This window comes from Squalius cephalus (assembly GCF_949319135.1).
Source record: "Squalius cephalus genome assembly, chromosome: 23".
NCBI lineage: Eukaryota > Metazoa > Chordata > Actinopteri > Cypriniformes > Leuciscidae > Squalius > Squalius cephalus.
Window position 1 is genome coordinate 11,965,983 of NC_137144.1, and position 23,136 is coordinate 11,989,118.

General features: G+C 38.7%; 3 protein-coding genes across 4 annotated transcripts; all 3 read left to right on the forward strand.

Annotated features, from left to right (window-relative positions):
- The first annotated feature begins 209 nt into the window (after positions 1 to 209).
- On the forward strand, positions 210 to 4,725 carry nr2e3 (nuclear receptor subfamily 2, group E, member 3). Its single transcript, XM_079860149.1, has 8 exons — positions 210 to 750; positions 1,072 to 1,222; positions 1,335 to 1,438; positions 1,528 to 1,800; positions 2,710 to 2,891; positions 3,095 to 3,335; positions 3,433 to 3,538; positions 3,683 to 4,725. Exons 1-8 carry the CDS (start codon positions 663 to 665, stop codon positions 3,813 to 3,815), a joined length of 1,278 nt encoding a protein of 425 aa, XP_079716275.1. The 5' UTR covers positions 210 to 662; the 3' UTR covers positions 3,816 to 4,725.
- A 182-nt stretch (positions 4,726 to 4,907) lies between these two features.
- On the forward strand, positions 4,908 to 12,607 carry stoml1 (stomatin (EPB72)-like 1). Its single transcript, XM_079859933.1, has 7 exons — positions 4,908 to 5,258; positions 6,859 to 6,965; positions 7,045 to 7,194; positions 7,271 to 7,474; positions 7,562 to 7,778; positions 9,195 to 9,383; positions 12,163 to 12,607. The coding sequence occupies exons 1-7, from the start codon at positions 5,084 to 5,086 to the stop codon at positions 12,360 to 12,362; spliced, it is 1,242 nt and encodes a 413-aa protein (XP_079716059.1). The 5' UTR covers positions 4,908 to 5,083; the 3' UTR covers positions 12,363 to 12,607.
- Positions 12,608 to 13,339: 732 nt separating this feature from the next.
- LOC307151819 (cholesterol side-chain cleavage enzyme, mitochondrial-like) lies at positions 13,340 to 23,030 on the forward strand. 2 transcript variants are annotated; one of them, XM_079860004.1, is made up of 9 exons: positions 13,340 to 13,613; positions 14,633 to 14,788; positions 14,863 to 15,062; positions 19,703 to 19,906; positions 20,778 to 20,938; positions 21,344 to 21,510; positions 22,443 to 22,521; positions 22,606 to 22,797; positions 22,897 to 23,030. In XM_079860004.1, exons 1-9 carry the CDS (start codon positions 13,357 to 13,359, stop codon positions 23,017 to 23,019), a joined length of 1,539 nt encoding a protein of 512 aa, XP_079716130.1. In that variant the 5' UTR covers positions 13,340 to 13,356; the 3' UTR covers positions 23,020 to 23,030. The 2 variants fall into 2 exon arrangements, with proteins under 2 accessions (XP_079716130.1, XP_079716129.1); XM_079860003.1 differs by having other exon boundaries at positions 22,443 to 22,797.
- Positions 23,031 to 23,136: the final 106 nt, after the last annotated feature.

Genomic DNA, 23,136 nt, shown 5'->3' on the forward strand with positions numbered 1-23,136 from the left:
TTAGAAACCACTGATAGCCAAATCACCACATAAAAAAAAATCAATCAATAGCTAACCACTGAAAGTTTTGGTGTGATGCTAACAAAGTCTTCATTCATGAATTTTGAGGGAAAACCTCAAAAGAGAAGAGATGAGAGCATGAAAGAGAGCTAGATGGAGAGTTATGACTCAACCCCAATCCTTTTGTTTATTCGTTTCTATCCACACTTGTTGTGGATGGAGCTAATACTGAGTGTGACTGATTGATCCACCCCTAGATGGACAGTAAAGATTAAGAGGATGACAAATAGACACTTGCTTACACAGCGCTTGCTGCTAATCCCTTTGTCTTCCTTTAGGGAGCCCACGGTAGCCTCAGAGTCACTCACTGTCCGGCATCGCTAGACTCACCAGGAGGAGGTGACAGACCACACTGCACTTTACAAAAGCAACAGACAAGAAGTTCTACAGGACAGAGATACTCAGAGTAAAGAACGGACCAGGATAGAGTCCTTGAAGGAACTTGAAGAAACATCTAACAGTCTCAAGGCTGGACGGATCTTTTTAAGGACCCTCTAGGATTCCAATTAATCCACCTGGGACAGATATTTTGACCTCAAAAACCAGATCCTTCTTAGGGTACACCTCAGAAACAGCTTGTGCGAACTTCTACAGTACACTGAATGGAGGATCCAATGTCAGAAATGTCAATGGTACAATTTGTATCACCATCAGAGTCTTCCAGGAGCAACTCAGATGACAGTCAAGAGGGTGAGTAACTGCTTCTTCAATTTAGTTTGAAGTGGACATGCAACAAGTGGCAAAGACTCTTGCAATCAATAAACTTTCAAACTTTTGGTATTCTTGAAATTCAGTTTTAATATTTCAACGAAAGTCCTAAAATACTATATTCTTAAAAGCAAGGTTTATGTAGACAAAATCTGGACACTTTGCCCTATACCTCAACAAGTATGAACTGGCAGTTGAAACACCAAGAAAACACTGTCTAGTGATTACTTTTTCCTAATGACTGGATTGGGAATAAGTGATTGCGACATGGAATAACAAATAGTTGTTTCCTTGATTTCCCAGGTAAAAGCCCTGCTCCTGGCAAGATCCTGAACTCGGGACTTCTTTGTAAAGTGTGTTCGGACACCAGCAGTGGGAAACACTACGGGATATATGCTTGCAATGGTTGCAGTGGCTTTTTCAAGCGCAGTGTGAGGCGCAGACTCATCTACAGGTGAGAAAACACCTTACATATTCAAAGTTGGGAGCAGAGAAGATTGAAGGTAGAATGTTCTTTAAAACCAGTGCAATAACATAAACTAAGAAACTGATATTGAAATTTACAGATGTCAAGCTGGTACAGGCATGTGTCCTGTGGATAAAGCCCATCGGAATCAGTGCCAGGCTTGTCGCTTAAAGAAATGCCTTCAAGCTGGCATGAACAAGGATGGTGAGTCAACTTTTAAAGGCATCCTCTGCTTTTCGACTTATTCCTCTATTGTCTCCGCTTTCTAAACCTTTCCATCCATCTCCTGTCAGCTGTTCAGAATGAGCGTCAGCCCCGCAGCACCGCTCAAGTCAGGTTAGACTCACTGGATGTGGACAAAGACAAGGAGCACCTCGCCACCACCTTGGAGCCCACTTCCTCATCCACCTGCTCTGTGATCAACCGCCCACTGCTGGGCTCCTCCATCAGCTCCAGCATCAGCTCCACAGATGCTATCCACCACTCCAACAGCCCCAAGAACGGACATCGCTTCATGGCCAGTCTGATGACGGCAGAGACCTGCGCCAAGCTAGAACCAGAGGATGGTAAGGAATGAGACCACCTTGGTCAACCAGCATCACTAGCTATGTTTTGAGCACCATGTCCGAAAGTTCAGAAATAGGATGGCAACAAAGTAAAACTCACTTAAAGTAGGGCTGGGCGATATATCGCATGACATTATTAGGCGCATCTCGTCAGTAAAGCCGGTTCCTTGATTAGTAGTAAATCGGACGTATCACCTGCGATAATTAATGCGATATGGCTCAGCTTGTCAGTTAACTACGGCTCTTTGTAGTGAATGCCGCTCCATCTGAAGGCAGGTGATGGCGATTTACTACTAATCAAGGAACCGGCTTTACTGACGAGATGCGCCTAACAATGTCATGCGATATATCGCCCAGCCCTAACTTTGAACTTGTTCTAGATCTTTATGACTTTATGGTGCTTTGGAAGGCAGTTTGAATCCTCTTTACACTATCAGAAAAATGTGCAAAAATGGTACCTTTAGGGGTCACTGAGTTAGCACCCTTAAAGGGACAACTTTGTACCTTATTTGCCCGTAAAAGGTTTATAGTAGTAACTTAAGGGTACATATTACTAGTACTAAGGTACTAAAATGCCACTTTTAGGGGTATATAAGGTATAAAGGTGTCCCTTTATGGACACTGCCCCAGTGTGACAAACTGTTGTACCAAAAAAAAAATTATGACAATGTACAAAGTACCTTAATATACAAATTGATACATGTTAAGTCATTGACTGACTAGGTAGCGAGACAGTACTGCCTTATGTTTTGGACACGGCTACGCTGGTCTACCAGCTAGACCAACCCTAAATACTGTAGCGCAAGTTTATAAGTTTATGTTGGTCTAAGCTGACCTTTCAACAGACTTATAACTCTTTATCCACATTTTAAAAATTGTTACAAATTTTGTATGTAACTGTGTTTACAGTGGATGAGAACATTGACGTGACCAGTAATGAACCGGAAAGGAGTTCTCCGGAGTACGGCAGTGCTCTCTACCCCTCGCGCGGCCCTGAGAGTGTATATGAGACTTCAGCCCGCCTACTCTTCATGTCTGTTAAATGGGCCAAGAATTTGCCAGTGTTTTCCCATCTACCTTTCAGAGACCAGGTGAGAGTCAGGTGCACTATTGTTTCTTACCTTACTGTTTCTTGCCGACAAAGTAAGCTATTTTCAGACACACAGTATATTAATCGGCAGGTACAATTATCTGCCAATGCCAATCAAAATAACAAATATTGTTAAATAATCGCCCTAGCAATCTCTTACCATCCATAACTGCAAGTTTTAACCCACCATATTTGTGATTTTAGGTGATTCTACTTGAGGAAGCATGGAGTGAGCTGTTTCTACTTTGTGCAATTCAGTGGTCACTACCTCTGGACAACTGCCCCCTGCTGTCCCTACCTGACCTCTCACCCCCAGGACAGGGCAAGGGAAGCCCCTCCGCCTCCGACCTGAGGGTCCTTCAAGAAGTGTTTAGCCGCTTCAAGCCCCTGCAAGTGGATCCAACTGAGTTTGCATGCTTGAAAGCAATTGTTTTGTTTAAACCAGGTAGGTTTTCCCTCTTCTTGCCACAAGGGGGCATAAATGATAGCAAACAAAAACTAAGTTGGTGTTCTGAGTGAGTAATCTATGCATTCTGTAACAGAAACAAGAGGACTTAAAGACCCAGAACAGGTGGAGAATCTACAAGATCAGTCCCAAGTGCTGCTAGCTCAACATATCCACACACTTTACCCCAGTCAAGTCGCCAGGTGAGCAAATACACACACACACACACACACACACACACACACACACACACGCACAAACACACATTTGCATAAAGAAGTTAAAAAGTATTTTTGAGAGAAGACACAACTAACACAAATTATTTTTATGAATCTCTCTGTCTTTAGGTTTGGCAGACTATTACTTCTCCTTCCATCCCTTCACTTTGTGAGTTCAGAAAGAATCGAGCACCTTTTCTTCCAAAGAACCATCGGGAACACACCCATGGAGAAACTGCTGTGTGACATGTTCAAAAACTGAGGAGCCTTTCTGAAAGACAGTTTGTAGAGGAACAAAATCCTCTAGACTTCAGGTGCTTTGCTTTACTGCCATGCTAGTTACAGTACTATGCCAATGAATCTGCCTGAATGCAACAACAACAACAACAACAACAAACACAAATGTATTTATTATTTTGCATAGTTTGCTTATTTGTTCTCATTATGTCTTATTTGATGTCTCTTTTTATCTGTGTTACTGTAGCTTTTATACTCATAATAATGCTAATAAGTCTATGCATCTTAATTATGTGACACAGCCTGGTTATGTAAATAATGCAAATTGCCTTCCAAGGCCATTATAATTCAAGATTATTTAGAATATGTTCGATGATCAGTTTGAAATTAAAGTGTGAAATAAATTGTTAATTGGTAAAAGTTTGAAGATATGTCTCATATTTGTAGGACTTATAAATAAAATGTATTAATGATCTTCTTGATTTTTTAGTTTCTTGAAACCTGGAATCAATTCTATCTATCTATCTATCTGTCTATCTATTGCTCTCTGAGTGTTGCCTATTTTTGGGGTTGGCTTTGTTCGTTTTATGGCAGTGACTTTAAACTGTAAATATTAAACACAATATTAAGCATTTTCAAAAACTGGGTACAGTGTGATGATATTATTCTCACACGTCGACCCTCGAACATTTAAAGGACATTTAAAAGTGTAAAAGCAATACAGTAACAAATTAGTAGGCTACCAACCACAGACCACGAATAACCATTAACCATGGTATTTGTAGTAAAACTGTGGTTATACAAATGGTAATATCTGCCAAAAAGCATTCACAAGCATTCACAAGAAAATAATCAGGAGGAAAAGAGTGCAGCGACTGAAAACAGCTCTTTCCATATTCTTGTAATACCACGTCTCAATACCGAACTTTCTCTTGAAGTCTCGAATATGAGAACGTGAAGGGATTTTTTCAGCTCATTCAGTCAAACTGCCTTCCATAGTCTTAAACGCAGTAGGCTCGTTATAATTGATATTGAAAATAATGCAATTTTCCATACGAATAATAAAAAAAGATCATACCTTTCCAAACATGATGCACATCACTTCCGTTACTATAGAGGGCGCTGTTGCGTTGCCCCTCAGCACGTGACGTCATGTTCGACGTCGCAAAACGCGGAAGTGCTTCTTGTTTTGACTGTCCATCCACACACTGAGCTTAAAAAAACAACACCTTTTTTAACAGTAATAAGCAATCATAGTCATCACGGAGGGAGCGAGACCTATTCTAACACGGCATGACAATGTTCGGGAAGTCTTCGGGTTATGAGTATCAGTGTCTGTCGCAGAAAGATCAGTTGTACAGCGACACTCCTGGATTGTTTTCATTTTATGCTCAATTCACTCACAATCATGACCAGAGAGGACATTCATTTGATTATGTCCCTAAAGTCTCTCAAAACGACTTCACAGGTAAGGTTATGTTATAGTTACTACGGTGCAAATAGTCAATATTATTTTTATAGTAACACTGCATAATGTAGCATATATATATATATATATATATATATATATATAAATGTATATGTGCATATATACACACACACACACACACACACACACCATTATTTAAATATGTAACTTTACTATACTGATATGTATATATTTTTATTTATTATACAATAACAACAAATTATTATTAGTGCTGTTTAGGGTTGCAAAATTCTGGGAATTTTCAAAGATGGAAACTTTCCATGGGAATTAATGGGAATTTAGGGGAATTAACAGGAATTTATGGGAATAAACAGGAATAAACTGGGAATTTTCAAAGTTGGAGGTTGGCTCTTCATAGGGAACTTAAATATAGTTGAGGAAAGTATATTTTAGCATAATCTTGACTAAAACAAATAGATGCCATTCAAATACACTTGAATATCCATGCCATTCCTCAATCACATGCACATAGCACACTGCTTACTGCATGGCTATTGAGACCACACCCCCTACTGGCACTGTGCATGCCTCCATCACATGTACAGAAGCCCAAAGCACAAGACTATTGAAGGCACACATTTGAGCCTGTGGACTAAACAAAGTGAAGTAAGTTTTGATGATATTATGGGGAAATATATTTATTAAATGTTTAAATTGCAAATATCACATACAAATATATTAATCAGTAGATAGCAAGCTGATAAGTTAGATGCTAAATAAGCTAGCATAACTTTATTTACCACATAAGTAGGGCTGGGCGGTATGACGGTATATCGTTACCGCGGAAGAAAATGTCAACCGTAAAAGATTTTTTTATTCCGTGTATACCAAAACATGAAAATAAGTAGGCGTGGTTAACTCACGTGCAGCGTGCATGAGACTGAGACACTGATATTTGTCAAAGAAACATGAAGAAAGACCAAGAGGATCCACAAAAGGAATTACGTTTTCAAAATTAACATGATATTTTCGGGGGGGAAGGCGCAGAAGTCAACAAGAGCAGTGCAGCACACTGAAAGTTTAGAGAGACGCACATGCTCACAACTGGGCTTACTTGACAACAAGTTCATATATCAATATTCTAACGAATAGAAATAACCTAAAATAATGTATCTATCCGTCTCTTATGTGTACAGTTACTGTCAGAGCAAGCGGTTGCCGTGGTAATGAATATTTCCAAAATTCCCCAGCTTAACTTCCCATGGAAATTTACCGAAAACTTTCCGGAAATTTACCGGAAATTTTCCGCCCCTTTGCAACCCTAGTGCTGTTATCAATTAAGCATGATTAATCGCATCTAACATAAAAGTTTGTAAATATATAATATACTATATGTATGTGTGCTGTCAAATCGATTAATCTCATCTAACATATACATATGTTTATGTGTGTATGTACACGCACACACATATATATCTATAAATATATATATATATATATATATATATATATATATATATATTTACAAACTTATGTTAAATGTGAGTAATCATTAATAATCGATTTGACAGCTCGTATGATTAAATATAATTATTACATATTATATATAACTTATATGTATATATAATTCTTATTTCAGATAAATCTCAAGGATTGTTGTCCTGGATTTGCAACCTGATCGTTACGTTCCTGGTTTTCCTAGTTACTTTCATAACTTTTCCCATATCTGGATGGTTTGTCCTAAAGGTCAGTTCTATCTAAGCACGTTATTATCAGAGTTTTAGTCTTTATTAAGCACTTATTAAATGTACAGTATTATTTTTAGGTTGTACCAAACTATGAGAGGATAGTTGTTTTTCGTCTGGGTCGGATCCGTCCTCCTAAAGGTCCAGGAGTGGTTCTGGTTCTGCCCTTGATTGATCAGTGGCAGAAAGTTGACCTGCGGACCAGAGCCTTTAACGTCCCACCATGCAAGGTGCGATGAAATAACAGTACCTTTTAAAAACTCATCTTTGTATACCAAGACATTCCCACAATTTTTCTGCCAAAAGGTAACCACCAAAGACGGTGGTCTGGTGTCAGTTGGAGCGGACATCCAGTTCCGGATCTGGAGTCCGGTGATGTCCGTGGTGGCCGTGCAGGATCTGAACGCCTCCACCCGTCTCACTGCACACAACGCCATGATGCAGAACTTGAGCAAAAAGACCCTGAGGGAGATACAGACAGAGAGAATCAAACTAGGGGAACATCTCGGGGTGAGAAATATTACATTCTGTTTTCTGAATTCGTGATTTTTTTTTTTTTTTCAAGATTTTTTTTTTTTTTTTGCTTGTGTGATGCAGATGGACATGAATGAGATGACGAAGCCATGGGGGCTGGAGGTGGACCGTGTGGAGCTGATCCTGGAGGGGGTGCTCCGGGAACCAGACGGGGGTCACTCGGGGCCCTTAATTATGCCCCCCTCTGTCCCGGGGCTGGAAGGTCTCACCGGACCCATACAGCAGCTCGCAATGCACTTCCTGAGCCAGAGCCAGACGGCGGCGTCTCAATGCAGTCAAGGTGACGTTAGAGCCCTCCACATATTCAGAGCGATTAAAAAAATATCAGAATAAAGGATATGGTTGGATTCTGAAGTTAGAAACGTCAAGACTAACTCTGAATCTTGGCTTGACAAAGTCTTGTCTGAATTTTTAAAAGGTATTTTGAAGACACTGAAGGTAAGGTTATTGACTTGACATTAACACCCGCCAACTCTCCAAATGCGGGTTGATTCTAGCAGTGCCGTGTGTTACGCAGTCACTCATACGAGCCACTTGAATTGCATATAATACATTTTTCAATTGTAGACTTTTAAAAAGGCATCTGAAATAATAACCTAAGTGCAATGCAGTGTTGTCAAAAATATAGATTTTTCGATACACATCCATAATGAAATATCTGAAACGCTTCCAATACTCATTTTCTGCAGGATAGATACACGAGACCAGCTGCACTTTCTCTTTCTCTCTATATCTCTCTAAAAGCGAGTTACACACAAACCCGCCTCCCCTCACTCACTCGTTTCATTTGCTCCGGATGAATATTACTGGGTTTGATCGTCGCTGAGGGATTGCGCGTATTGCACATACATTTACTCAGCCGCCTCTCAGTACTAAATTGAGTTGTTTTTCGCTGCTTTTTGAGCTTAAACAATCAAATACACACAAAATAATGTCAAAATGCCGGTCTTGCCGATTATTCACATAAACACAGTCAGTTACTGTATGTTTTAAGTGAATGTAAACAGTTGAGAAAGAAAACGCATGTGTAACAGTAAAATGGCTCTGTGCGTCAGGTCTTAAAGTGACAGCAGCCTAATATACCCGCTGCCAAATTATGAGATAGTATTTTTAATATCTATATGCCAGTTTTTTCCCATGGTTTCGATGTCAAAATTGTGGCCAGTAAAATGCTGTATCTTTGTAAAACCACTAGCCACAGCTGCTGGTGAGCAAATAAGTTAATGTCAAACCCTGCTTATGTAGTTAAGTACTTTTCATGTGGAAGCTTATAGAAGCCGTGTGTGTCTAGGCTATGGCTAGGGAATGTTTTGAGACACTTTGGGGACTCCTTAACAGTTGCCATTGTGTTTTAATGAAGTTGATAGACTGTTCTATTGCAATGCTGTTGGTAAGGTGTTGTGACCAAGGTGTGCTTTTTTGTTTTTTCATGCAGTGGAGTGGAACTCTGTATAAACCCAAGTGGGTTTCGTTCCCCTCCTTGTACTGTATCCATGTGATATCCGTGCAGAACAAAATAAATAAATAAATAAATGAGTGGTTGCCAGGCTGTTACCAAGGTTGCTAGGCTATTGGTAAGGTGTTGTGAGTTGTTGCTTGACTGACAGACAGAATATAAGAGACTAATATTAAATGTAAATTCACCTATGATGAAATGTTTTCAAGCCATCATAATAAATATTGTTGTTTCTTCCAGATACAATGAGCTTCGCAGACGAGCTGCGTTCAGTTTCAGCTGCGAGTGTCAGCAGTGTGGATGGACTGATGGATGTGGTCCGATCTGTGCTCTCAGAGGAGCTGGTTCATCAGGTGGGAGCCTGTTACCACTTTCAGATCACCACTGACTCTGGACAAACCAACAACTATTATATGGACCTGAGCCAAGGTAAGACTGAGACTGTGTGTGAGAGAACGCTAAACCAAAAAAAGCCTGTTTACCAATGCCATTTCACTGCCTACACCTGGTGTAGTGCCTGCTATTGGTATCATGATCCTAGGAACAATATCAGGACGGAGCCATGGCTTAGTGATGGAGCTCATTTGGGTGATTTGGGTTCGGGCCTGGCTTGCAACATCTCTGAAATCCTTTCTACTATGGCTTATTTCTGTTACCCCAGCTAACAATTTTTGGTTCCCAAATTATTATTTTTTAAGGTTTGTTTTTGGTTAACCAGGAAAGTTTTCTTTACAGAAATAGAACATTCGTTTTTGGTTTGTAGTGAAATTTTTCTAACGTTAGTCTAACGTTCCCCTACCCTCAGTTCATCATGTTTATTCTTACATATTCTTTAATCTTCAATCATAAATAAAACAGTATTATATGGATGCTTATAATCAGTATTAAAAAAAAACATATCTTGTTTTTATTTATTGCTTAATTTATAAAAATAATCCGAGCACATCATACATCTTATGAAAGATTAAATAAGATTCAATTTGTCCATTAATGTAAGATTTACTAGATTTCAAGGGGTATGCAGACAATGACATCAACATTTGACTTGAAGTAGGATATCATTTATTTCTTACCACTGAATTGCACACTTTAGTATGACATGATTCTTTTGTTTCTTCTCAATTAACATCATGTTATTTTCAATTAGACGTCAAATCTTTCCAAACTTATATTTACTCTCATATCTATATTAATTATTAGTAATTATACTATGGGGGTGTTGAATGCTTGGATCTGATTGGTTGACAAACTTTCTAAAGTGTGCAAAAGTTTTCAGGGAAACGCACGGTTAAAGTAATTCCAGGTTTTGACCAGGTATTGCGATCCATATCACAATAAACCAAACGGGAACCAAATACTAACGTTAGGGGGACATTCGGTGTTTGCTGGGACTTAAAACAATAAGTCAGAGGTCAGAACTAAAACTAAAAGTATTAAAAAAACATTTCTGTAAATTGAAATACAGCTGAAATCAAGTAAAATATAAATATTAGTTAAAAAAATTTAACTAAACTAAAATTAGAAAAGTTGCCTTGGCATTAAACTGAAGTTAAAGTTTAAGCAATACAATTATAATAACTGAAATAAAAATAACTGAAATAAAAAAAGTATTTAAAAAGAACTAATAAAAGGATAAAAGCACATAACGAAATTACTAAACATGTAACTAAAAATAAAAACTATTATAAAACTATAATGCTAAAATGAAGATGTGCTACTACATGAACATCAGGTAAGATTATTGAATGGTGAATATCTGGTTGCCTATAAGAAATGCATTTTTTACACTGTGCTTTAATATCACGGTTCCCAAATTAAAGGGATAGTTCACTTTGAAATTAAATTTTGGTATGTTTTAGCTTACCTCAAGGGCATCCAAGATGTAGGTGTCTTTTTTCCGCAGTAGTTTCAATTTTGATATTTTTAGGTCAAACCGTTCTTGTCTGTCAGTCATATAATGCAGGTCTATGGTCACGGTCTCAAAGAGCATGCACAGAGTCCAAATTAAAACAATTCCCCATCGTCCAAATTAAACAATTCCCCATCGTAAGTACACATTGATGGCCTAAGACCCGAAACGAGCGGTTTGTGTGAGAAAACGAACAGTATTTATATCGTTTTTACCTCTTATAACACAACCACGTCCAAGTGATCTGAAGGCGCGGGCGCTTCCTATTGTGTGACGTGTGCGCAGACTGGTGCATAGATATATACACACTAGATGCCGCCTTGTTCCAATGAACTGCCGTAGCCAAGGCGGCATCTAGTGTATATATCTATGCACCAGTCTGTGCACACGTCACACAATAGGAAGCGCCCGCGCCTTCAGATCACTTGGACGTGGTTGTGTTATAAGAGGTAAAAACGATATAAATACTGTTCGTTTTCTCACACAAACGGCTCGTTTCGTGTCTTAGGCCATCAATGTGTACTTACGATGGGGAATTGTTTAATTTGGACGATGGGGAATTGTTTTAATTTCGACTCTTGTGTGTAATTTCTGTGCATGCTCTTTGAGACAGTGACCACAGACCTGCATTATAGGACTGACAGACAAGAACGGTTTGACCTAAAAATATCAAAATTGAAACTACTGCGGAAAAAAAGACACCTACATCTTGGATGCCCTTGAGGTAAGCTAAAACATACCAAAATTTAATTTCAAAGTGAACTATCCCTTTAAGACCAACATCATCCACAATCTCTCGTGCCCTACTCTACTATTCAAAGTATATGATTACATGCAGAGACAATTGATAACCGTGTATTAAAGGGATACTTCACTTTAAAATGAAAATTCTGTCATCATTTACTCACCCTCAAGTTGTTTCAAACCTGTATGAATTTCTTTCTTCTGCTGAACAGAAAGGAAGATATTTTGAAGAATGTCAGTAACCAAACAGTTAACTGGAGCCATTGACTTCCATAGTAGGAAAAAAAATGTACTATGGAAGTCAATGGCTCCAGTTAACTGTTTGGTTACTGACATTCTTCAAAATATCTATCTTTCTGTGCAGCAGAAGAAAGAAATTCATACAGGTTTGAAACAACTTGAGGGTGAGTAAATGATGACAGAATTTTCATTTTAAAGTGAAGTATCCCTTTAAGATTATGTACTGCCCTGTTTGGGAATGGTCTCTAGAGCATTTGTGCATCGTAGTGAAACCCCCTGAATGCTGCCTCAGCGGTTTACCGTGTCTGTGTTCAGGACGCGGAGCGTGTGGCGCGGGCGTCCTGCCGAGAGAGCCGGATGTTTCTCTGTGCATGAGCGAGCAGGATCTGCTGGCCATGTTCCAGGGCGTCCTGCGCCCGTTCGCCGCCTACAGCAGCGGCAGACTGAGAGTACAGGGAGATCTGAACACGGCCATGAAGCTGGAGGCGCTCATCAAACACCTCAAGACAACATGACATGATTTATAACGCTTTCGATTCTAGTTATTTCAACTGATCAAAGGCCTTTGTAAATAATTGAAGGTTTACACTGTGAATGTTTAAATAGCTTCAGGGCTTTAATTATATTTTTAATTATATACTTTCACTTCCTGGTGTGTCAGTGTTGTTTTAATTATTTATAAAAGTGTGGAGTAGCCTATTATGTGACCCAACCATTTCAATGTGTGTATTTACCCAATAAACTGTTGATTCAAAATCTATTTATGACTGACTTGTCTTGACATTACAGAAATATACTTTCTAATAAATGTATATTCTGCTAATCAGGTGAGTCTTGGATTATTGCACACACACTTAGCAACATCCTTGAGGTTTGTGTTTATAGGCTGATTCGTTGTCTTGTCCAAGGCTGACTGTCTCTCGACCCTTTGACCCCCATATATTTGGTGCCCTTGCGCAACTGTTTGTACAGAAAACTTTACAACAAGGTTTTTCCACTATAGCGTTTTGGTGTAGTATATGTATTTGTTCACTTAATGAGTATTCCAGAGATGAAACAGCAGAGAGAGAGGAGAGAGAGGGGAGAGAGAGAGAGAGAGAGAGAGAGAGAGAGAGAGAGAGAGAGAGAGAGAGAGAGAGAGAGAGAGAGAGAGAGAGAGAGAGAGAGAGAGAGAGAGAGAGAGAGAGAGAGAGAGAGAGAGAGAGAGAGAGGGCTTTAATTAATTAAAAAAACTACTTATACTTGAAAAGAATTGAACATAGAATGAGAAGAATCTCTTCCCAATAGAAGTGTAATCAGGAGGTCCATCACAATAAGGCCCTCAGTAATAGCCAGTAGGGGGCACCACATCTTATGGATGTCCCAGAAAATTTGGGGTGGTCTCTTATGTCCTCAGCACACTTCTACATCATCCTTGATATGTGAAGTGGGAAGTCATATTAAAGCAAACAGCAGCTTTCCACAGCAGCTGTTCTTTCCACAGCGAGAGAGAGGCAGTGTGAGGGTGTGATGGACCGCTGGAGTCTGAGGGCCCGTCTGGCTCAGTGTCTGTCCGCACTAAAGCACCTGCCACAGGTCAGGACGAACCACGCAGGACGAGTACCTGCTGTCCGAAAGGACAACTCTACCGTGCTGCCCTTCAGTGAGGTTCCTGGACAGTGGAAGAACGGTGTGGCGAGTCTCTACACGTTCTGGAAAATGGATGGCCTCAGGAATATCCACCGGATTATGGTGCACAATTTCAATATGTTTGGTCCCATTTACAGGTAAAACGACACATTTTTTAATAGTTTTTTTAAAAATAGTTTTTGTAAAACTAATAGTCTGTGCCATGTACAGGATTGCATGGACATGAAAAATCTGTATATTTCAGGAAAAATTTGATTTCCAGGTCTTAAAAATTCATAGAAATTCAACAAACAAAAATACAGTCATGCACATTTCTATTTCTTTGCGATAGGTTTTTTTTTATTTATTTTTTTTTATTTTAAATATCCAATATTTTGACCTTTATAAATGCTCCTTTTGTTTAGGTCAAATGGAATAACCCTAGGAAATCTTTTTGATATTCATGAGTCAAAAATGTGTGATATTTTGGAAAAAATTAAATAAAACCGTCTGAAAATATTTTTACGGTATTTTAGTACTTTTTATGTCATTAAACACATTTCAGTAGTATAACATTTATGAAATGAACATAAATACAATTATTTAAAAAAAAAACATTTTTTACCACCTTTGACCAATTTCTATGACTTTTCAAGTTGTCTCTTTGATAACTGGGGGAACAAAATAGTAACACTTTATTTTAAGGTGATGAAGTTACACGTTACTACGTACTTACTATAGTAATAACAGTGCATTATGCATATTACAAGTAACTAACCCTAAAGTAACTCTACATGTAGTTAATTGATATTACTCAGTACTTATTTGAGCAAGTAAAATGTAACTACATCACCTTAAAATAAAGTGCAACCAAAAAAAGTAATGAAATATTTGAGAAAAAAAAAAAAAAAAACATCGCAAAGAAATAGAAATGTGCATGACTGTATTTTTGTTTGTTGAATTTCTATGAATTTTTCAGGCCGTGGCTCTTAAAGCATCGTGTTTCCTTCTGGAGCATTAGGGAATGTTTGAACCTTTTTTACTAGTTGTGTTTAAGTCCTTTAGTTGTCCTCAGTGTGAAAAGATGGATCTCAAAATCATGCAAAAACACCTGAACATTGTGAAACCATATTCTAACATTACATAATGCCTATATCTGCACAATAAATTTGCTCAGGGAAAAAGTTGGATATTACGAGAGTGTGAACATCATCAAGCCTGAAGACGCTGCTATCCTGTTCAAAGCTGAGGGCCATTATCCCAAGAGACTCCGGGTGGAAGCGTGGACCTCCTACAGGGACTACAGGAACCGCAAATATGGCGTCCTGCTAAAGTAGGCAGAGTCTTTCCAGATCTGCTACAACCACGTTTACTGGAATAGTAAAAGATATTGATTTGTTCCTGCAGAGATGGAGAGGACTGGAAATCGAATAGGATCATTCTGAACAAGGAGGTGATTTCTCCAAAGGTGCAGGGGAACTTCGTGCCGCTCCTGGACGAGGTCGGTCAGGACTTTGTGGCTCGAGTCTATAAAAAGATTGAGAGGAGTGGACAAAATCAATGGACCACAGATTTGTCCCATGAACTCTTCAAGTACGCACTGGAATGTAAGGTTTGACACCATCAATAACAAACTCACCTTTCTTATTTTATTATAATTGTCTGTACGATGAAATGTGAATATATACATATATATATATATACAAATATATACACTCACCTAAAGGATTATTAGGAACACCATACTAATACTGTGTTTGACCCCCTTTCGCCTTCAGAACTGCCTTAATTCTACGTGGCATTGATTCAACAAGGTGCTGAAAGCATTCTTTAGAAATGTTGGCCCATATTGATAGGATAGCATCTTGCAGTTGATGGAGATTTGTGGGATGCGCATCCAGGGCACGAAGCTCCCGTTCCACCACATCCCAAAGATGCTCTATTGGGTTGAGATCTGGTGACTGTGGGGGCCATTTTAGTACAGTGAACTCATTGTCATGTTCAAGAAACCAATTTGAAATGATTCGAGCTTTGTGACATGGTGCATTATCCTGCTGGAAGTAGCCATCAGAGGATGGGTACATGGTGGTCATAAAGGGATGGACATGGTCAGAAACAATGCTCAGGTAGGCCGTGGCATTTAAACGATGCCCAATTGGCACTAAGGGGCCTAAAGTGTGCCAAGAAAACATCCCCCACACCATTACACCACCACCACCAGCCTGCACAGTGGTAACAAGGCATTATGGATCCATGTTCTCATTCTGTTTACGCCAAATTCTGACTCTACCATCTGAATGTCTCAACAGAAATCGAGACTCATCAGACCAGGCAACATTTTTCCAGTCTTCAACTGTCCATTTTTGGTGAGCTCGTGCAAATTGTAGCCTCTTTTTCCTATTTGTAGTGGAGATGAGTGGTACCCGGTGGGGTCTTCTGCTGTTGTAGCCCATCCGCCTCAAGGTTGTGCGTGTTGTGGCTTCACAAATGCTTTGCTGCATACCTCGGTTGTAATGAGTGGTTATTTCAGTCAAAGTTGCTCTTCTATCAGCTTGAATCAGTCGGCCCATTCTCCTCTGACCTCTAGCATCAACAAGGCATTTTCGCCCACAGGACTGCCGCATACTGGATGTTTTTCCCTTTTCACACCATTCTTTGTAAACCCTAGAAATGGTTGTGCGTGAAAATCCCAGTAACTGAGCAGATTGTGAAATACTCAGACCGACCCGTCTGGCACCAACAACCATGCCACGCTCAAAATTGCTTAAATCACCTTTCTTTCCCATTCTGACATTCAGTTTGGAGTTCAGGAGATTGTCTTGACCAGGACCACACCCCTAAATGCATTGAAGCAACTGCCATGTGATTGGTTGATTAGATAATTGCATTAATGAGAAATTCCTTTAGGTGAGTGTATATATATGTACACTCACCTAAAGGAATGGTGAATGGTGAAGGAGTGGTGGTCAAAATTGATGGCACCCCTGATAAATATGATAAAAAAATGGCTGTAAAAAAAAAAAAATGCATCGTTTATCCTTTTGATCTTTCATTCAAAAAATTCACAAAAATCTAACTTTTCATTGAAGTAAAATAATTGAAAGTGGGGGGTAAATCACATTATAAAATAAATGTTTTTCTCCAAAACACGCTGGCCATAATTGTTGGCACCCTGTTATTAAATACTTTTTGCAACCTCCTTTTGCCAAGATAACTGCTCTGAGTTTTCTCCTATAATGTCTGATGAGTTTGGAGAACACCTGACAAGAAATCAGAGACCATTCCTCCATACAGAATCTCTGCAGATCCTTCAGATTCAGAAGTTCATGTTGGTGCTTCTTCTCTTCAGTTCAGCCCACTCATTTTCTATAGGGTTCAGTTTAGGGGACTGGGACGGTCATGGCAGAAGCTTCATTTTGTGCTCAGTGACCCATTTTGGTGTTGATTTTTATGTTTGTTTTGGACCGTTGTCCTGATGGAAGATCCAACCACGTCCCATTATAAGATTTCTAGCAGAGGCCGTCAGGTTTTGATTTTTTATCTGTTTGTATTTGCTAGAATCCATAATACCATGTATCTGAACAAGATGTCCAGGACCTCCAGCAAATAAATAGGCCCACAACATATAAGATTCAGCAGTGTATTTAACCGTAGGCATGGGGTACTCTTCATCCCTGTGTGCACCAAACACATCTGGTGTGTTTGCTGCCAAAAAGCCCTTTTTTTTGTTTTATCTGACCATAGAATCCGGTCCCTTTTGAAGATCCAGTCGTGTCTGACAACTGAATATGCTGGAGTTTATTTTTGGAGGAGCGAGGAGGATTTTTCTTGAAACCCTCCCAAACAACATGTGGTGATGTAGGGGTTGTTTGATATTTTTTTTTTACGCTTTCTGACCCCCAAGACTCAACTAATCTCTGCAATTCTCCATCTGTGATCCTTGGAGAGTCTTTGGCCACTCAAACTTTCCTCCTCACCGTCCATTAAGACAATATTCATTCGATTCACATGACGTCACTGTAGCTTTGCGCCGCCATCTTTGCGACCGACGGTCTCAGTAATGCCTGCATTATGTTGTGCACTGTGCAGTTGGCTGCAACAACAGCCGAAAGTGGAACTCTGAACTGGTATTTTATTCTATACCAAAAGAAGAGAGAAGAGAGAATCATTTATTTAAAAGACTTGAAGTCTCATGTTGGTTTGTGGTTAATTATATTTCCATTATACTCTCAGTGGCCAACATTATACAGACAGATAATGTTTTGTCTTCATTTTATTGTTTGATCTGTTTAAATGCACTTTATCATGGTAAGTTTTTCAAGATTTGGGGTTGTTTTAAATATAACTGTCTCTACCTAAATCTAATAAATATTTTTCTGAAGTTCATTAAGATATTGTCTTCGTAACATGCGCTTTAGATGTTTATTATGTGTAAGTAACATTAAGGTTAGTTCTGCAGACGATGCATAATCTCAGCCTTGAAATGCATATTAAAGGACTAGTTCTTCCAAAAATGATAATTCTGCCGTCATTTACTCACCTTCATGTGCAAATCCTTAAGTTTACTTTCCGTGGAAGACAAAGGGACATTTTTGAATATGTAGCCTAATGGAGACTCTTCTTGTTGATGTAATGAAAGTGAATGAGTAACGTTAGCCTACTGGGGTCTGTCACGCAAAAAATAATAATAATAGAAGACAAAAAAAAACATCACAAAAGTATAATAAAAGTGATCTAATACGACTCGTCCGTTATATTAATATGGTTATTTATTCATATGATAGCTTTATGTGACGAACAAACTGCAATTTAAGTCGTTATAATCACTGATGAGCTTTACCTCTTTATAGCTTTTAATCGCAGCCGAATCGTGAGTGAATCATTCAAAAAGACTCGACTCGAAAGATTCTTTCATTTCGATATTTGTGTGTATTAAACCTTCTTCTCTGTAATTGAACATCCGTTCTTTCGGACAGATATGGCAGTCTTTTATGATATTTGGCTGATGTCTCTGGCTGTGCTGATGCTGGTCTCTCTCTGGACTCTGCCAGTGCCGCTGTTCGGATTAGATAGATTCATTTATGCCAGCCGAACAGCTGCAGATTCATAGATTCATTCATGACATCGCCTCGACTCTCATGAACGCGCGCCATGAAGCTCTATGACTTAAGTATTTCTATATCATGAAAGGCCAATTGGGGCAAGCCTGGGGCAGATAATAATGGACTAAAGAAAACTGGGGGTAACAAATAAGGATCGGAGCCTAAAATAGAAATTTTCTCCAGGTATCTCTGTCTCTCTCTCTCTCATTCAAATGGGCAGTTTGGGCGGCCATACCGGGCGAGTCGGTCGCAAATATGGCGGCGTTCTATTTGTAGTGACGTAGGTGGCATCTATGAATAGACACACGTCCTCTTCCTGGCAGATTCGTCACATCTTTAGTTGATTGGAACTTCTTAATTATTGCCCTGATGCTCAAAATGGGGATTTTCAATTCTTTAGATATTTTCTTACAGCCACTTTCTATTTTGTGAAGCTCAACAATCTTTTGCTGCACATCAGAACTATATTCTGTGGTTTTACTCATTATGATGAATGATTAAGGGAATTTGGCCTTTGTGTTTCCTCATATTTAAACTCCTGTGAAACAAGAAGTCATAGCTGGACAATTTCATGTTCCTAGTCACTCTGGTGTGCTAAAAAAGGTAAATATTAATGGGAAAATACTTCAGAGATATTTTTCTCGTAAAAAACAATTATGGCCAGCGTGTTTTGGAGAAAAACATTTATTTCATAATGTGATTTACCCCCCAATTTCAATTCTTTTACTTAAATGAAAGGTTAGATTTTTGCGAATTTTTTGAAGGAAAGATCAAAAGGATAAACAATGCAGATTTATTTTTTACAGCCATTTTTTTATCATATTTACCAGGGGTGCCATCAATTTTGACCATGACTGTATATATATATATATATATATACACACATATATATACATATACATATAGATTATACAGTATTATATAGTATTATTTACTCAATTTAAAAAAATTTCCCCTTACATTTTATCCAAAATGACTTACAATTTTATAGGTATTTTTATGTATACATTTTGTAGAATATATCAGTTTCTGTCTGTTTTAATAATTGTTCTTATTACATGGTAATATTCATTTTTAAATATTGATAATCATTCTTGTGTGGAAGTGAAGGGGATCTGAAAGCTAACCCTGTTTGTTCCTCTCAGCTGTGAGTGCTGTGTTGTACGGTGAGCGTTTGGGTCTGCTGTTGGACTACATTGATCCAGATGCCCAGCACTTCATCGACTGCATCACTGTCATGTTCAAGACCACCTCGCCCATGCTGTTCATTCCTCCGGCCCTGCTCCGCCGCATGGGGGCCAAAATCTGGAAGGACCACGTGGAGGCCTGGGACGGCATCTTTAACCAGGGTAACACGACACTGGTTGCACAGGATGAAATCCATGTTGGTCTTTATGGCGAGAAACACTTCAGGCTCTGATATACTCACTGCGAAGTTCTTTGCATAGGGGTAAAAAGAATTTCAAAATATGTGACCAGCGTTATACTGTTAGCAAACATCCCGATGCTGCCCATGCGGCAAGTAGCTATTCAGTATTAACTCTTTTCCCGCCACTGACGTTTTCTTTTCCATGTTTGCACTGTTATACGGTAGGGGGCGCTATGACACATCTTCTGAAAGAGTACTGAATCTGCTGATCAATGCACAGGTGAAGAAGAAGCAGAAACTAGCAAAAGCATATATAAGCATATACACAAGTAAAATAACGCCATCAGCAACATTAAACAGCATATAAATCAAAACTGCTTAATGTTACTGAATGAAATGTCGGCCCAGGACGAGCTACAGGACTGATCCATCTTTGTTTTGATCATCGTTCTGAATCTGATCTGAATATAGTCTTTAACAAAAATCCGATTTTCTCGTTCTTTTTTTTTTAAACTTACCCACATTCAAGTGTTGATAAAACATGAAACAAGAATAAAACGTTTTTTGGTTTTTTTGTTTAAAAGCATAAGCTCTGTTCTATCTTTTGATATATTGCATGTTCAGATATTCATACAACAAAATAGTTCAAAGGTGTTTACCAGTTCACTTTTGTTTTCCGGAAAAGTTCACTTTGGCAAGCTGTTTCGAACTTCCAAAACGAACTTGAAACAAACGTAACTTTGGCCTGATTTTGTTCGAAATTACATCACACCAGTTCTTCGAAGTATATCGGGGCCTTTCCTCTTGAAAATTCCACTGATATTTCATCCCTCAATGTGGTTTTTCCAAAGCCGACCGATGTATCCAGAATATCTACCGACAGTTGAGGAAAGATCCAGAAGCCATCCAGAAGTACCCTGGTGTGCTGGCTAGTCTTCTAATGCTGGACAAACTGTCCATCGAGGACATAAAGGCCAGTGTCACGGAGCTGATGGCTGGAGGGGTCGACACGGTAAGATAAATAATCAGCGCTAGAGGAATAGTTCATCCAGAAAAAAAAAAGCCATAATTTACTCACCCACATGTCATTCCACACCTGTATGACTTTCTTCTGCAGATCACAAAAGAAGTTATTTTGAAGAATGTTTTTGTCCATACAATGAAAGTCAATGGGGTCCAAAACAAACAACATTGGACCCCATTGACTTTCATTGCATGGACAAAAACATTCTTCACAACTTCATCTTTTGTGTTTCACAGAAGTAAGATAATGACTTGACTGAGTAAATTATTATATATTTTCATTTTTGGGTGGTATTACAGAATATGAATTCGGGTTATAGTATAAAGTGTGTTTAATTAAAATGTTTTCGAGGTTGATGTATTGGGATATTTTCTGTGTTTGTGCGTGCGTCAGACGTCTATCACACTGATGTGGACGCTCTATGAGTTGGCCCGACACCCGGACCTGCAGGAGGAGATCCGGGCGGAAATCTCGGCTGCGCGTATCGCCTCTAAAGGAGACGTGATGCAGATGCTTAAGATGGTTCCTCTGGTTAAAGGAGCCCTGAAGGAAACTTTAAGGTATACAAACAGTTCACTCCAAGATATTATGGAATAAAACACCTTTCTGTTCAACTATAGGGACTCTAAGTTTTCAGGAGTTGATTTTTATTAAATATTTTGTGTCTTTGTTCAAGGTTAAAGCCACTTTACTAGTGGCTGGTGTGTGCAATGCCACAAATCTCGAAGACTTTCTAAACATACAGTATTATAAGTGATAGGCTTTTTTAGGAAGGAAAATTAAAAATAAGGAGAATGGGGAGAATCAATAAATTCTGAATCATTTTCTAACTGAATTTTAAAATGTAATATAATCCAAGTACTTCATTTTTGTAATCTGATTACGTAATTCAGATTACAAATAATCTGTTACTACCCAGCACTGTATGTATGTATCTATATAGGCTCCTAGTGCTGTCAAATCTATTAATCAATATCATATGTATATATATATATATATATATATATATATATATGTGTGTGTGTGTGTGTGTGTGTGTGTGTGTGTATGTGTGTGTGCTGTCAAATCGATTAATCGCGATTAATCACATCTAACATAAAAGTTTGTTTATATATATATATATATAAACAAACTTTCCTTAGATGTGATTAATCGCAATTAATCGATTTGACAGCACTAATATATATATATATATATATATATATATATATATATATATACATTATAAAAATATTGTTTTTAAAATAGACTTTTACAGTGATATAATTATAAACCATTTCAATATTTAATGTGTGAAATTGATTTGTCAATATTTACACAAATTACAATGTTGTCAGTTTCACCACAAGCAACATTATTGACAACAATTAAGCTTTATCAATTAAAACTTTTTGTTGTTCAAATTAGTGAAGAAACACCCAGAAATAAAAGAATAAATGTAACAAGCATTTGGCTTAACCATGTGTCTAAAATCATATAATTCCTTCTGAAGGTTACATCCTGTAGCTGTGAGTCTACAAAGATACATCACTGAAGACATCGTCCTGCAAAATTACCACATTCCAGCAGGGGTGAGTGTGAATTTAAGGAAATTATTGAATTATTTCAAGACAAACTGGACAAAATACGACTGTTCTCTTGTCTGTCTGGATCAGACTTTAGTTCAGCTGGGTCTGTACGCTATGGGTCGTGATCATCGGGTCTTCCCGCACCCAGAACAGTACCGTCCCGCTCGCTGGGTCAGATCCCAGACCCACTACTTCAAGAGCCTGAGCTTCGGGTTCGGCCCACGCCAGTGTTTGGGCCGCAGGATCGCCGAGACAGAGATGCAGCTCTTCCTTATTCATGTATGTGGATTTCTAAAGTGAGGAACATCATATCCTCTCAAGTGGCTAAATAACGTTGGGCTGATTCTCTTTCTTATTGTCGTTTTGTCATCTTTATAGATGCTGGAGAACTTCAGGTTTGAGAAGCAGAGGCAGGTGGAGGTTAGGAGCACGTTTGAGCTCATCTTACTGCCCGAGAAGCCCATCATACTAACCATCAAACCACTGAACGCCAGCAGATAGCAGAGCTGAAAATGATGTCGAGGACTGAACTGGACTGGACGCAAGTCTGAGCTTTAGGGACGGCGAACAGTCCGTCTTTGAGATGTAATACCTGTCAAAAGATTGGACTCAATTTAA

What these genes read in the sequence shown, in the direction of transcription:
- nr2e3 (XM_079860149.1), top strand. Translation starts at nt 663, where the DNA reads ATGGAGGATCCAATGTCAGAAATGTCAATGGTACAATTTGTATCACCA. An exon ending in AGCTGGCATGAACAAGGATG is followed by an intron (nt 1,439 to 1,527) that starts GTGAGTCAACTT and finishes ATCTCCTGTCAG; the next exon opens with CTGTTCAGAATGAGCGTCAG. An exon ending in ATCTACCTTTCAGAGACCAG is followed by an intron (nt 2,892 to 3,094) that starts GTGAGAGTCAGG and finishes TTGTGATTTTAG; the next exon opens with GTGATTCTACTTGAGGAAGC.
- stoml1 (XM_079859933.1), top strand. Translation starts at nt 5,084, where the DNA reads ATGACAATGTTCGGGAAGTCTTCGGGTTATGAGTATCAGTGTCTGTCG. An exon ending in AACTAGGGGAACATCTCGGG is followed by an intron (nt 7,475 to 7,561) that starts GTGAGAAATATT and finishes TGTGTGATGCAG; the next exon opens with ATGGACATGAATGAGATGAC. An exon ending in GGCGTCTCAATGCAGTCAAG is followed by an intron (nt 7,779 to 9,194) that starts GTGACGTTAGAG and finishes TGTTTCTTCCAG; the next exon opens with ATACAATGAGCTTCGCAGAC.
- LOC307151819 (XM_079860003.1), top strand. Translation starts at nt 13,357, where the DNA reads ATGGACCGCTGGAGTCTGAGGGCCCGTCTGGCTCAGTGTCTGTCCGCA. An exon ending in AAATATGGCGTCCTGCTAAA is followed by an intron (nt 14,789 to 14,862) that starts GTAGGCAGAGTC and finishes TTGTTCCTGCAG; the next exon opens with AGATGGAGAGGACTGGAAAT. An exon ending in TGGCTGGAGGGGTCGACACG is followed by an intron (nt 20,939 to 21,343) that starts GTAAGATAAATA and finishes TGCGTGCGTCAG; the next exon opens with ACGTCTATCACACTGATGTG.